The sequence below is a fragment of the Melospiza melodia genome, chromosome 1 (genome assembly GCF_035770615.1).
Source record: "Melospiza melodia melodia isolate bMelMel2 chromosome 1, bMelMel2.pri, whole genome shotgun sequence".
NCBI classification, from domain to species: domain Eukaryota; kingdom Metazoa; phylum Chordata; class Aves; order Passeriformes; family Passerellidae; genus Melospiza; species Melospiza melodia.
The window spans coordinates 159,236,293-159,251,988 of record NC_086194.1 but is presented as its reverse complement, the minus strand read 5'-3'; the positions used below and the strand labels follow the sequence as shown (position 1 = coordinate 159,251,988).

The following is a 15,696-nucleotide window of genomic DNA, read 5'->3' as shown; positions in this document are numbered from 1 at the left end:
TCAATCCATGTGGACATTATAAATATAGCCTTTTTACAATAAAAATAAAAGAATTAACTTGAACAATTTATTGCTGGAATTTGAACCTCTGTTATGTTTTCCATTCTTTCTCTCCTTCCCAGTGGAATTCCAAAGAGATTAACATTCTTTGGTTGAAGGCAGTCAGCACAACAGCTGCCAAATCTTACAGCAGCCAAATGGCAACCAAAAATCTGTCTATGCCTAGGCTTAATCTTTTACTCTGTATTGTCAAAATATGAGAATTATTGTATTTTCATTATGAAAGTCATAAAGAGACATTTAGCCTACAGAGAGACTGAGGAAAAAACCAAAAAACTGTGTAGTTGCTATTTTTCATAATGAATTCTAGAAAATGGGCACTGTGATTCAGCAAAAAATCTGGTAAAGGGAAAGTCTTCTAAGAATGGTTGACTTCAAGAAGATTGTGACATTTGGTAGAGAATTCACTGCCAAAAGAAGAGTAAGACATGAACAAAAAAAAAAAAAAAAAAAAAAAAAAAAAGAGCACTGTTTCAGCATAATTTTTTAGGGGAAAAAAACCAAACCTCCAGCCACTCAAACTCCTCTGCTCTCCTTTTGTCTTCTAATTTTCCTCAAATAGCCCCCACAAACAAATCTAAAAAGCATGGAATTGCTTATAAGAAAAGGCATATAGAGCCAATATGGTTTGGACTGTTTTTTCCTTTGAAATTTTAAATGGTTCTAATATCCTGATGTATTTTTCTGCATTTTACCTCATTCATTTGAGACTAGAAATTTAAAAAAAAAGAAAAGAAGAGAAAATGTTACATTTTCTTACAACTTGAGTTTTGTATTGTACTTCATTGCATGAAACATGATAAAACGATCAGAATTTACCTATTCAGTATTAGTAGTATATGAACCTCCACATATATTAGATTGATGACTCCAATTTGACTTCTGTGTACTTATCAGGAGTCCAAGCCTGGTAGTATTCAAAGCTATATTAACCCTTCTTTGTTCCCTCCCTGTTACCCTCAGTCTTATATTAAAAACATTAAATTTATGTTTTCTAGGATAAGATGGAATAACATGCTTAAAAAATTTTTGTCAGAGTGTTTCTTGATTTTCCAAGAAATTCATAATCCATTCAGCGTGTAGTAGATTTTTTTGAAAATACTCCAAAGGAACTGATTTCCCTATCCTCTCATATTTCTGACTATAAACAGGGCTAACCAGATGAGGAATAAAAACTGAGTTGTAAAAGATTAGTTTCTATCAAAATCCAACCAGGCAGTCAGCAGTGATTCAGATCATGCTCAAGGAAATATTTTTCAAGTTGCATTTAATTAAAATATATGGCTTGGTTCCTAATTAAGAATTTAGTGTTGCTTTATGGCAGAGTGAAAGCAGAATACTTCACCAGAAAGGTCAATCTCTGTTTCCTGTGCAGAGAGAATAAAACTGAAGTAATTCAACATGTGAGGCAACTGAGATCACAGTGCAGTTTCTGCAACTTTTCAAAACTTTACAAAACCATACAACTTCAACGTATAAAAATTCATTACAAATCATCTATATATCTTGCAGAGATATCCCAGTCTCATTCCAGAAAATTTAAAGTAATTTAAAACTCCCATCCTCTTAGTCTAATTCCTTTCATTGTCATAAACCTCTCAGACCTTAGTTTTGACTTCTTTGACTTCTGAGTTTCTTTTTTCTTTATTTACTTCTTTTCCTTTGACTGTCTTCAACATTTACTATATACAAGGAGAGGGTTGGCGGATGTTGCTTACCTGAAATTCAGCAAAGTATTCAACACCATTTCTCACAGCCTTTTCCTGCACAAAAGGGTAAGATACAGATTGGGTGGGTGGTCTTCAAGATGGGTAGGGAATGGGTTAAGAGGCTGCACTAAAAGGGTGGTGATCCATGGTTTGCACTCTGGTTGGAAATCTATCACAACAGGGTTCCCTAAGGATCAGTAATGGGGCCTATGACATTGAATATCTTCATAAATTATCTGGATGATGGGATTGAAAGCTGCCTAACCAAGTTTGCTGATGACACCAGACTGAGGTGAAGTGAGGCAGACGTGAGAAGGAAGAGACATCTTACAGAAAGATCTGGGCAGGCTGGAAGAGCAAGTGAGAAAGAACTCTCTGAGGTTAACAAAAACACCTGCAAGACTCTGCCCCTGGGATGACAGAACCAAAGAGCCCAGAACAGGCCATGATCTGTGTGCTGGCTGGGGAGCAGTGTCACTGAAAGGCTCCCAAGGGTCTTGGTGGACAAGAAGCTGACTGTGAGCCAGCAGTGTGGCTGCAACAGTGAAAGCAAAATGGATCCTGGGCTGCATCTGCAGAAACACTATTAGCAGTGGGAGAGATGTGATCATCCCACTCTATCCAGTGCTTGCCAGGCTGCACATGAAAGATGCAGAAGGATGCAGACAGACTGCAAAGGCAGGTCATGAAAATAATCAAAGGCTGAAAAACGTCTCCTGTGAGGAAAGGCTGAAGGCATTAGCTCCTGGAGAAGAGAAGGCTCAGGCAGGATGGGGCTCATCACAGCATCCCAGTACTAAGAGAGTGGCTAGGAAAATATTGGAGGCTCTCTCTTCACATGGAGTCACGTGGAGAGGAGGAAGAGCAATGGGTGCAAACTGCACTGGGAAAGGTTTCATCATTACATAAGAAAGAATTCTTTTGACAGTAAGAACAAGCATTCCCCAGAACAATCTATTCAGAGATGTGATGGGAGTCTACATCACCAGATGTTTTCAAAATGGGACTAAACAGGTTGCTAGGTAATCCCATCCCAGCTCCCTTTGCCATGAAATGTTGGATCAGATGATTTTTCAAATTCCCTTCCAACCTGGGCTGTTCTATGAGTCTGTTACTTCAAATCCCTCTGTCTTGATTATTTCCTCCCACTCTATGTAACAGTTATACCTTTGGAGTGCTAGCGATATTGCATGACTGATTGTGAACTTCCCACTACTAGTAATGAAACATGACTTTAAATCAGTAGAGACTACTTCTATCCCTATTTAAATTTCCAAACTGAGAAATAAATCTGAATTAATTAAGAATATTTTAATGCTGTGTTATAAAACTGTACTTTTGTCAAAACAGAATTCTAAATCAATGAAAATGTTAAGTAAGTAAATATCATTTAAAAACAGGATATACCAGACTTGTGACACATTTTTTATCTCAAATCTAAAAGAGATTAAAATAAACAAACAAACAAACAAACAAAATGTGGGAATTTGCAGGATTTTTTGCCAGTTTTTACTCTACTTTCCAGAGGAAGTTTAGTGTGACTGAGGGATATATAAAAAAACATTAAAACCAAACCAAACAAAATAAAAAAGGAGGTTAAAAAATCCCAAAACCAAAACAATCCAATACCCCAAAATTATGGGTTCAGCATTATTTTTTGTATTTTCAAAAAAAACTCCAAAACCATGGGGTGCATGTGGTAAACAGTTCACTATGTTTGCTATGACAAGTCTAAATATTGGTGTACATAGTTCCTGTCAAGAGATTGTTGGAGAACTTTACTAGAATTTCCACCGATTCATGCAAATAACTAAATTCCATAAGATTGAAAAAAGTTAGAGAATCATTAATATTTTCCAGAACTTTTATTATTTGCTGTATTTTCCCACTCTATTTTACACAACCATAGAGATGCTCTCTGCCAGAGGAAATTAAGACCTCAACTTATAGTAGCAGCTATCATTACTTCTCCAATATCAAGAGGGGAAAAAAAAAAGATTAGAGGAAGAAAAAACAAAACACCTCTCAAACCATCAAAGAACCTCTATCATTATCAACACCTGTTTTGGAAGAGCAATTATTACTTAACTTAAATTCCATTCTGGGTTTTTTTTTTCATTTCTTCTAAAAGTAAGGTGTTTATTTATTTTTCCTCATGAATTTTAGTAGAATTCTTACCTTTAACATTTTTTATTAAGCTATCTATGAAAATAATTCCAAGACGTTCATTATAGATTAAAGATATGCTCATATTTATTGCTATATATTCTAGTATTGTTTAATATCGATTCTGATGGTAATTGTTTCTCAGGATTTTCATTTAAACTCCTATTATAAGGGCTTTGTGGCAAATAAGTAAATTCTAGTGCCCTGGTAGTAAATAGCTGACTTCCCACTAAGTTAAGATTCTAGACTACATTAGGCTAAGCTCGTCTAGACTGTTTTTTGACATCTTTGTCCATTGTCAATATCTCTATTTTCCTGCTGTACCATAAGAGTAGTTGTAGTTCCATTTTTTCTAAGACATAGATGTAAAAGATTTTTGTACCATTTCTATGAATCCAGATGAGACCCACGGGTCTTAATATAACCTGTAACTTATAATACTGAATCAAAATATACCACTTTTGCAAAGACAAGTGAAAATTACAAAAAAAGTAGTAAAAGAGACTAAATGTGAAGGTTTTACTGAGTATCAGATTTGAGAGAAGAAATAAGAAATACAATGTTCTCAATTTCCAGTCTAGTAAAACTTGAGAAGAATAATTGCATGAAATATTATTAAAAAACAAAATTAGTCAAAGATTGGGAATGAAGGATATTAATAACCTGTGACCACCAAATAAATTACCTAATTTGACATGAAACCCTGTTCTAGCAATGAAGAATGAGCATAATAATTTAGTGCCAGAGCCTTTGAAACCATAGCTGTAAATGAGATTTCTTTTCTGCAGGTTGTTCTATGAGAACAGGAATAAATGAATACAGAATCTTTACATTAAAAGGCAAAAAACATGCCTGTACTTACTTTATTTGTCAGTAGTGTCAAAAATGAGCATAGTAGTGAAACAAATCTACATACCAATGTATTATTGAAAAGATATTTATGTTATTTATTATTCAACAAAGTTAATTAACCTGTCAAGATGACCTCAGCTGAAAAGGGAGGAATTATTTCCTTGCTTTTTATTTTTTTTCTACTTCTTTACAGGGCTTGCATTTAATAAAAAGATATAAGAAGGCACAGCTCTGGACAAAACAGGGCTTGGGGCATTTCTCTTGCTATTTTCAGAAGAGTCTCATTTTTACAGCTGTTCAAGCTGTACTAAAACTGTTCAGGATGAATGGTAAAGTTATTTGAAATCTTTTTTTAATCCATGGCCCACAGAGGGAAGTTCTCTGCTGAATTCCTTGAAACAGCTGAATAATTCTTTAAAGATGAAACATCATACACCTAATCTGAAAGTCTAGTTATTATTATACAGTGGTACTGAAGAACAAAGAGAAGCATATGGCTAACTCCAGATATATTAATTCAGTAACACTAGAGATGCAGAATCCCCCTTAACTGAAATACCAAGAGTATAAAAAAGAGATTTAAAAAATAGTAAAGATGAAGAAGGTAGTGGCTTATATAGTTTCTAGAAGTTTCAAGTATGAAAGTATTGGCAGAGAGGTTACACTTCAGAGGTTACATAGACATGGAAACCTTTCAGTAGCTGAAAGCTGATTGAGAAAATATATAAAATACCACTGATAAATGAATGCACTGAACAATCTTTGCTGTTACCCTCCATGGTTGCTTTGCCCCAGATCGTATGTCTGCTATTTTTTTGACTCCATGGACAGCATTGTTCTTAGAGTTGATGGATAACTGGTTTTTCTTTGACGAGTAACAGGCAGCCAACAATGACTCATTAGCATTTTAAAGCAGTATTTTTGTATGAAAAAAGAGTTGAGTAAAACTGGGATAAATATTCCCCAGCTAACACATCAAAGGTTGTGTTCACATTAGAATTTTGGTTCAGATCTTCCTTCTCTTAAATGTGCTGAGTGATTTTACCATGAACAAATTAGCTTCCTTTCAGAGGAAGCACACTGAGAAGCTCGACTAGGTGCACAAAACGTGTTTCATCTCCTTTTGGATAAAAAGTAGTCAAAATTAATGACAAATTTTTTGACAACTTAAAACCATATAAGAAATTATGGCATTTGGCCCAGAGGACTAGAGCAGATATAGTCCAAGGAAAACTCTCTGAACCATTACATATGAACCATATGTAATGCAAATGTAGATAATCCTAAATCAGCTATTTGTTTCATGATCTGCTCAATCTGATGGATTATTTTTTAATTCAGACAAATACACAGTATGTGAAGTGTGGCCTTTCTCTTAAGAGAAGAGAAGAATGGTAATCTTAATATTATTGTGTGGGAAGTGAAAATGTTGACATTTAATGTACACACTAACCTAAAAAGGTATTTCTTCTACCCATCTGCCTTTACTGAAAGCTCCTCTAATATTAGCCATGTTTGGGAACCACACTACCTTATGCCTTATTAATCAAATAAACTTCATTCTTCATTTTTGCATTTAATTCATAGGGGCACTTTATAAATGTGCTTTCCAAATGAACTGAATTAACATCATTTGATGATATCACAATTAACAGCAAAATGTGGAGTCTTACAGACCTTTAAAAATGCAATCATATTTCATAATTTATCTTTATTTGAGATTTAATACTAATATGCAGAACTGAACAAAACTATTGTTCCAGAAGTTGCTGAATCTATCCCATATGAAATAATGGCACTGACTTTTGGTAAATAAGGGAGAGAACATCAACATATCTGTTTTATCAGGATGTTTAGATGCCATGAGGTATTGAGAAAGAAGAAGGTATTAAGAAATAAATGTTAGGTGTTGTACAGCTGAGATGAAGAGGATAGAGTCACGAGTTCAAGAAATGTCAAAACTTGGAGTTAGGTCAACAATCAACAAAAAAGACAAATGTGCATATCTTTCCTCTGAGTTTAAGTATTGGTTGAAAATCCTATTTTTGCTGCCTTTACATGTAGTTTTCATTGATGAGATGTCTAAACAAGATTTAACATTACTATCAGTCATGTAACTAGCACAAGTGAGAGAAGCTGTTAAATAACCCCCAAAGAGAAGTATAGAATTTTGTACATTACATTTACAATGAGTAAGGTCCTAGAAAGAAATCAGAATTCTTTGTAAGAATCTAAGAAAATTGCTCCATTAGAAGGGCAGTAAGAAGAACTGTATCTAACAGAAAGACTTTTCAAAGCATGCTATACTTTTCTGTGTTAGTTTTACTTTGTTAAGTGTTTTTGATTAAGCTGTCTAAAATGTTAACCAAAATAAGACATAAAACATTTTAATAGGCAAAAAATACATTAAAAAAAAATGAAAAAGTAGTCCTGGTCATGATGTGTAAAAGTAATGTTCTGAAAAAAGGGGGAAAAATTTGTGTTAGAGAAATCTTAGGAAATGTTTTTCACCATTCATATTCTATTTAACTCCAAAGTTTATCTGAAAGTACTATAGAGTTATTACAGTAGATCCAATTTACGTCCACTCTAGGAAATGCCCAGTTTACTAAATATCTGATTACATATTAAAATAAATACATTAAAAAAAACCCTAGAGTATGATGATATATATTTTTATGATCAATGTTTTTCCTGGCATTAAATTAAAGCAAACAAAATTAATGCAATGAATAAAGGAAATAATGCAAAATATAAAATTGAATATATATATCATCAGTAAATACTGTAAATATACAAAGTTTTCACACAAACAGACAAAAGAATAATCAATTTCTTGTTGAATATTTAAGTATTTTTTCAAGAGGAAAATGTATAACAAAATCACAGATTTGTCAGTCTCTTTTTATAACTAGGATATTCAGTAAAAATCTATTCCATGTTTTTGAATGTTTCTCAGGATTTATTACATAGACAGTTTCAGTGTTACCAGTACACAAAAAGATCAAGCATAATAAATGGTGAGACTGTTTGTAACCTAGGAGACACAACTGTCATGATTTTAATCTTTGCTTGTTTTTTATTCTAACAGACTAATGTGATTTTTTTCACAATAAAATGTCCTGAGACATTTAATTTTTTAACTTTGACAACAGAAGTGCTTGAGAAGCTCTATTCTGCTTTGTTTCATTTGTTTTTTCCAATTTGAACATTGTTTCTTCTCATCAGCTACGGAGAATAAGGACCAAGAAGTCAATTTCCTACTGTTATAATAAGGTGATTACTCATGAAGTACTACTTTGTCATTTAGGTATTATTTAAAGAAAAAAAAGTGGGATTGAGAAAGGAAGGCAGTTGTGTTAAGTGCTCTGGCTTTTCCATAGATTCATTATCCATAAATTACCCATCTTTTAGTAGAAGTCAGAATGAGAAAAGAAAGACAAAAAAGAGCTGTGAAACTTATCATCATATTCTCACACTATTATGGCTGTTATCAAAACCATGCACTACTGTTCCCAATGTCATGGAATAACATAACTTGGATTTTAGTCCATATTTCTGGTGATTTAAAGCTTACCTCAGTTCTAATTCTCATCTATATCTGGTTAGGTTCACCACAAACTACTTTAAAGTTCTACTGCAGATACTTAGATTCTTGTTTGTTCTACCTGTCATATACTTTCAAAATTACACATACCTGAAATTAAAATCAGGCTATCTAATACAACAATTAAATGTAATTATTTCAGTAGCACTTTTGAAAAAAAATAAGTGCATTTTAAAACAAAATACTTGAAAAGGGTATTACTTTATTCTGTAGGATTTCATGTATGTCATTTAAGGGTATTCCTAAGGGCATGCTAAAAACTTAAAACAGAAATAAATTAGTAATCTCTTCAGTCCAAGAACTACATTTTTCAGAAAGTAAAAGTGGAAAAGATCAGTTGTAAAGCATGTTTACAACTGAGAGCACAAAAACATCAGAAGTAGATAGTGAACATTACTGATAAGTTGCACAAAATTAATTTCTTAAAATACCCACCTTGTAAGTCTCCCTGCTGTATTTGATCTCCTTTCTCCCACATTCTAATAGTTCTTTAATTTCCTCCATTTCCTATACTTTCTCACAACAACCTTCTTTAAAATATTTCTTATTTCTGATTTGTCATTAGCTGATCTCATCCCTCTCAAGTCTCAAATTTCTTATGGAATAAACAAGAATTGGACTGAGTTATTCTGAGTCTGCAGGGCACTCATTCCTGCACAGTGATGTAACACAGTAGGCAGTGTTGTTGCAGCCATGACTCTCCCTTTTATAAATTTGCTCTGTCACTAGCTTTTCTGTTTGTTTCTTTTTTTTTTTTTTTTTAGCAAGGTATATATTTTTCCATGCTGTATAGGATGTATATTCTAATTTTCTGAATAAAATAAAATTGTTTTCATGCTGTCTTCAACAATTTGCTATAATAAACCTTTAAAGACATGCATTATACGATTTACTGTAGTGCTATAACTCTGATACAATAGGCTTGGCTTAGATTACTGTTTTTGTCCTCTAGTTTTATAGTTGTTTTCTTAAATTTTTATTGTTACTGGACATTATAGTGTAGGAACTGAATAATAATGAATCAGTTCCAAGAAGTAGGGGTTCTCTTTTAAGTTACAAGTAAAGATTATGTAATCTGTTATTATTATTAAGTTATATTACGATTTTATTTCCATGGGCAAATGTAGGAGAAATTCAATTCATTCTGTGCTGATTTTTAATAATGAAGTTATTTTGGCAAAATTCTTAAATGCAAGCATTTTTCCGAGGTGTTATTCACAAATAGCATCTAATTTATCTGGTTTTATATATTATTTTTTCTGAAGAAAATTTTTTACATTTCTCCTAACTTCAACAGCTGTAACTTCTGCAGAAAAATCAGTAAAAATAAAAACAAACAAATAGGCAAACAAGACAAAAAGCAGAACATTTTGATTAAACACATAGTATAGTGCTTCAAAAATTTAGATTTAGAACATGTAATTGCTGACAATTTAGAAGATGAAGATATCAAGAGTTTCCACTATTAAAGTGAAATATTAACAAAGCCTCTATCCCTCTCTGCTTCATGTCAGGGAACATTCCAGCTGCAGACTTGTAGCCTGATAAGGAACACTTCTGCTCATTCATGAGTCATTCACTTATGTGAACATTAGAAAATAATGCTGTTTATTTGGGATTAAAAGTCATTTAAAAAGGTGAATGGAAATCTGTACAAAGATATATTGCAACAAACCCCAATATTTAATGTATATACTAGTTCAGTTTTCTGAGTATCAGTTTATGGATATTCTGATATATATTCGTGCCTCTACAAACAAGATACAATATGATTTGCAGATTTCATTCTAATTCAGAATGCTAACATACTTTTGATTTCAACTGAAATTAAAATTTTGGTTAAATATAGAGTTAAAACCTATGTCTCTACATAATATAATAACCCAGCTCAAGGTACACATGACAATGAATCAGAAAGAAGCCCTGAAATTGCTTCACGTGTTCATTTTATTCATAAATAATTCAGGCAACAAGGTCTGAGTTTATTTAATAAGAGAAGATGCCTAACCTTGTACAAGTAAAGGCTCTCAAATTCTGTAAAAAGCATCAGGACAGTGGCTTTCTCTCAGAAATAAGGCTGCACTGATCCTGTCAAAGTTTCCACAATTTTTTTCTTCTTTCTGTATCTTTTCAAGAATACAGTTTAATTCTATGACATAACCATTTAGTTCAGATCTACTATGCAGATATTTTAGTGAGGATATATATTAGAGTTGATACACATGGAATCAATCTGTCTTGCTGCTTATGTATAGTCCTACTTTAAAGGCATATACAAAAATACACTAACAGATTTTGCAAGTTGTAGAGATAATGCAATTTTTGAAAATATAAACATAGTTCTAATTTGATGAGAAAAACAATGCTGCCCAGCCACACACATGCAGAGCTCTCTTCAATGTGTCTGCTATATAGAAAAGGAGAAGCAAATCACTTTGCTTACTTTTGTCTCCTAGAGAGAAAGAAAATGGACAAGTCATGACAGGAGTATCCATACCTAAACACCTGGTCTCAATTCCTCTCCAGAGTCCAGATGACAGACATTCCCTCACTGCAGAGCCAACTAGCATGTATCCTGAGTCACAAGTAAATATAGCTGTAGATCCATATGTGATTTGAGTTCCAATCTTATTCCCATTTGGAGGTGTAGGGAGTTCTCCGCAGGAAATAACTTCATGGCAAAACAAAAACAAAACATAAGTGTACAGCTGAGAATCACAAACACCAAAACAATAATTCCTATTAAGAAAAAATACTTATCAACCAGTCAATCAAATAAATAAATTTCACACCTTGAAGGATTTTGGAGAAATCTGTAGAAATCATAGATTAAAAACCTGCGAACAAAAACTATTCCTTCCCCAGAAATTATACTTAAGAGAGGGGGAGTAACGATTGAAATAATTTCTGTAAAGTTAAAAAAGCTAGTCAGAACACTCTTGAATGTTGTTTAATTACCTTGGCTTTATCAAGTACATTTTGCATACTGGAACATAACAATTGCTATCAGATTTAGTTATGCTTCTTTGGGAAGAGGCCATTTTGGTCTTCTAGATCATAATGAAATGCCTTCCCTAGCATTCACACATTACAGTTTTATAAAGAGTGTATGATATTGATGGAATTTATTGCTATTTATTTACAATTGAAACATCTTTTCAATAAAAATAATATTTTTCTCTGTCAATTTTCTTTTATTAATTAACAAAATTAATATATTAGTAGTAAATAGGAGGCTGAAATTAAGTAGCACACTTTATGCCTAGAAGAAAGTAAGTAATAATATTTCAAACAAAGCTTCTCAAAACATAGCTGGAAGTAGTTTGCCTTTCAAAGTAAAAAGAGATACGAATACAGATTTAGTATGTACAGTATATATACACAGAGATATACATACAGACAAATACACTGTAGAGACGAAATATTGCAATTAAATTTTTAAAATTCTCTAAATTCTATATTCAATTTCCAGTTATAAAGAACTCAAAATCCAGGTTAATTTCCAGTATAATTAATCTGTGTTTGAAAATGCATTTTTAAAGTTCTTTGTTTTCATATATATTGTCAATAAACTACAAATGTATTTTGAGCCACAGTTGTCTGGCTTATTTACAGACTTTTTTAGATATTTTTGTATTTATACATAAACATGCAGATACACATATTTTGATGCAGGAACCAAAAGCACAGTTGTATCTCACTCTGTCAGAGGGTATGTCACACCATGTTCCATAAAGAGAAAGAGTTTTGCAGCTTCAAAATGTAACCAAAACCCCACAGTTTTGAAAAAGAGATGTCTAAATGTAAATTTATAAAGAAAAGTGCTTTTCACAGCAGTAGGGGAGGGAAACACAATGACAGCTACATCTTTAGTTGGTTTAAATATCTGAATATTAACTACTTATTTTTTTAACATTATCTATTGCGGGTTACCAGCATACCAGCTAATGGTAGGGATGATGTGGATATATGCAAATGCACACTACATGGTAACTACCAGAAAGGAGAGATTATTTTATTTATCAAGAGTGCAGACAGTATACAAAGGTTTTGCACTTTTTAAGACTTTACAGCATTCCTGATCTAAAATAAACATATAGGAAAATATTTTCTTTGTACCATTACAAATTAAGTGATCTTTAAACTCCAGAAGTGCGCCTACAGATATGTTCTTGTCACTAAATCTAATGTATTATATTTGTAAATAACAACCTTTAGGATACCCAGGAATTCCAGCCAAGAAACACTTTTTCTAATTTACAGTTTTGAATACTAAATTAGTTCATTTCTAGTTCACCCAATAAAATATTTTTTCCTGAAATCTGTACAGCAGATGCAGATAAAAGATGTACTCACTTTGGCAGTAAGGCCGCTCATTTCTCCAACTCCAGGTGCCATTAGCAAGACACTCGATAGATGCTGGTCCCAAACCATAATACCCAGGATCACAGCTGAAAACTACTTTTGTTTTATACTCATAGTGTGAACCATTCACTATTCTCCATCTTCCATGTTCCAGGGTAAAAGAATTGATGCTCGGACATGTAACAACTTCCAACATAACAAAAAGACACAGTTATTGGTGGCTTAGCACATGCTGATTGGGGAAATCTGTACCATTATTAATAAAAAAATGTATTTTAAACACAATGACATAATCTTTGAAAACTAAAGCTGTACTTGAAATTGGCTGTGGTTAGAGGGCATGAGTTGTCTCATTTAATTAATAGTTATCCAGAAAGAGAAGGAATTGTGTATGCAGAGTTATGCAGTTGGTGTAGATAGGAGCCACAGCATGGTTGAATTCACTATAGGTGGACCTTCCGTGACATTTTACATCAGGCACCAGAATCCTGACTAAAATTTTAAGTACATTTAAATGAAGAAATTATTTTTCTACCCAGGTAAACTCTATGAGATATGAAAGACTTCTTTGAGAGGCTGTACATTGGTGACAGAAAAAATAATAACCATATACAGGTTGTTTTTTTGACAGATATATATTTTTGTCTCATTTCTTAATTCTAAGTGTTCTTCCTCCAGAAATGAAACAATAACATTCTACGACACTAATAGAATAAAAAGTAGTGTAAGAAGCATAATGATTTTCCTCACTTTGTTTTTCTCTGTTTTCAGTGGTTCTTTAGAAAGAGAAAAATTCTTGACAGAATGAAATTTTCAAGAACCAGAAGGAAAAAAAGAAGAAACGGGAAATCCTTGAAAAATACTCCAGTCTTAATTTGCTTTCATTTCCAAAATTCATTTGGTGAGATAATCCAAATCCTAATGTGCATGACACTGAAATCCCTGTATCACTCTTGCAACCACCTGGGTTTTCATATACCATTTCCCATTTGTAATTGCTGATATCCACTTGATTTTGGGAGTTAAATGCATTTTCCCTGCAGTGATGTTCTCCCAAGTTTAGATTGTGTAGGACTATAATGATGGGATGAATATAAATAATAAGCAGCAGTCTCAAACAATTATAACAGGTTTTGCCATTCTGGATAGTAAAAAGGGTTTGCTAACAGTACATGTATTATGCAGCTATCACTGAAGATGTGACTTTTGTAGAAAATCTCTGCCACCATTAACTTTGATTTAACTGTAAACTAATTATTAGCTTGATTGTAATCTATAAGCTCTAGCATGTTTATTCTGCTTATGCGGTGAAATTTCAGCATGTCTTAGTTACAAATACTTCATATGTGGATTTCATAATAATTGAATACCTGCACATAATTCATAGATTAAAGTAACCTGGCGACGAGTGTTTAAGTCATGTGAAGATTTGTGTCATGGATATATAAAAAATAATGTACAGACAGGTTTTTTTACTCACCAGAGACTTCTTACGTGTTACTCACCTACACAGCGAGGTGTTTTATTGTGATTGCTCCAGGTGCCATCGGGCTGGCAGACTGCAGTGGTAAGCTCTTTGGCTGATAGCCTGTATCCATCATTGCAAAAATAAGTAACACGGGTGCCAACCAAGTAATCTGTAGTTAATATCCCACCATTTAGTGGAGCTTTAGGAATTCCACAAGATATTGCTGAGTAGAGACAAAGACAAAGTTTTTTATGTCTTCAATATAAGTTTCCACTGACCTCAGAGAGCTTATACATTGTAAAATCACTAGTCTTAAATTCATGAAAATTAATTTTTACCTCATTAATGTGAGTTTTAAGCATGAAAATAAATTTTCTTAAAATTTTAGGGAATTGAATACAATGAAGCTTTTGATGGAGAAAGTAAAAAATAAGAATAATGGCTCAAAGTCTGCAGCTAAGAATTCAAAATGCAGGTGATAATATAGAAAAGGGAATAGAAAATATCTGGAAAAATATATGACCAGCATGGTTGAATCAGCAAGGCACCAGTCTGAGAAAGACACTTTCTGTGTTTCTGTGTCATATGATTTATGTTCAGATTTCTTTCATCGGCTGTACTTTGTGACCTCAGGCAAATCACTAAAATTACCTTTCAACATTCTATTTTTTCCACCTGGAAAGCAGAAAGAATATACCCTTTTGAAAATATTGAATCATAGAATCATAAAATGGCCTAGGGTGAAAGGCCTAGGGTGAAACTCTAAGATCTAGCTCTAATCCCTCTGCAATGGGCAGAAACATCATTTACTACATCAGATATGGCTTAAAGTCCAGTCCAGCCTTCCCAGCATGGGACATCTACAGCTCCTCTGGGCAACCAGTAAGGAATTCCCTCCTGAATGTGTGATTTGAATTGATCCCCTCTTATTTTAAAGCCATTCTCCCTATTCTGTCACTGCATACCCTTGAAAAAAGCCCCTCTCCAGGTTCCTGTAGGCTTCTTTTAGCCCTCATCTTTGTAATCTGTGACTTATGAAACCAGACTGAAGCACTTGTCAGTGAAGACTTTCAAAACCACTGCAGAGTAGCTCAGCTGTCTCCTTGTCCCAGGTAATTGAGTGTCCTGTATCCTTCTGGACAGGGATTGCAATTTGCCTGGTCTTCATTTTATCACCAATATATCTTTAGAAGCTGTTTTGGTTGCCCTTGACAACCATGGACAGATTTATTTTATCAAGGCTCTAACCCGATCCACAGCTGCTTGGACAACTTGCCTGCATTTCTCCCAGGATGCCTGTCCTCATTTCCACCCTCTCTAGGCTTTGCCTTTGTATTTGGTTTGGTCCAGGAGCTCCTTGCTCATCCAGGCAGGTGTCCTGAATTTTCTACCTGACTTTCTCTTTGACAGCATTTCTAAGGATGCAAACTATTCTGAGCTTGGAAGAAGTGATCCTTTGACTATTAACC

General features: G+C 33.5%; 1 protein-coding gene across 3 annotated transcripts in view; it reads right to left on the bottom strand.

Annotated features, from left to right (window-relative positions):
- The window catches only part of CSMD3 (CUB and Sushi multiple domains 3), a 588,763-nt gene that overhangs the window by 55,644 nt on the left and 517,423 nt on the right, over nt 1-15,696 (bottom strand). For all 3 annotated transcript variants that reach the window (XM_063173375.1, XM_063173384.1, XM_063173392.1), the window contains 3 exons: nt 14,265-14,450; nt 12,751-12,945; nt 10,892-11,065 (listed from right to left, as the gene is read on the bottom strand). In XM_063173375.1, coding sequence (XP_063029445.1) covers nt 10,892-11,065; nt 12,751-12,945; nt 14,265-14,450 — 555 coding nt within the window. The remainder of the gene's footprint in view (nt 1-10,891; nt 11,066-12,750; nt 12,946-14,264; nt 14,451-15,696) is intronic.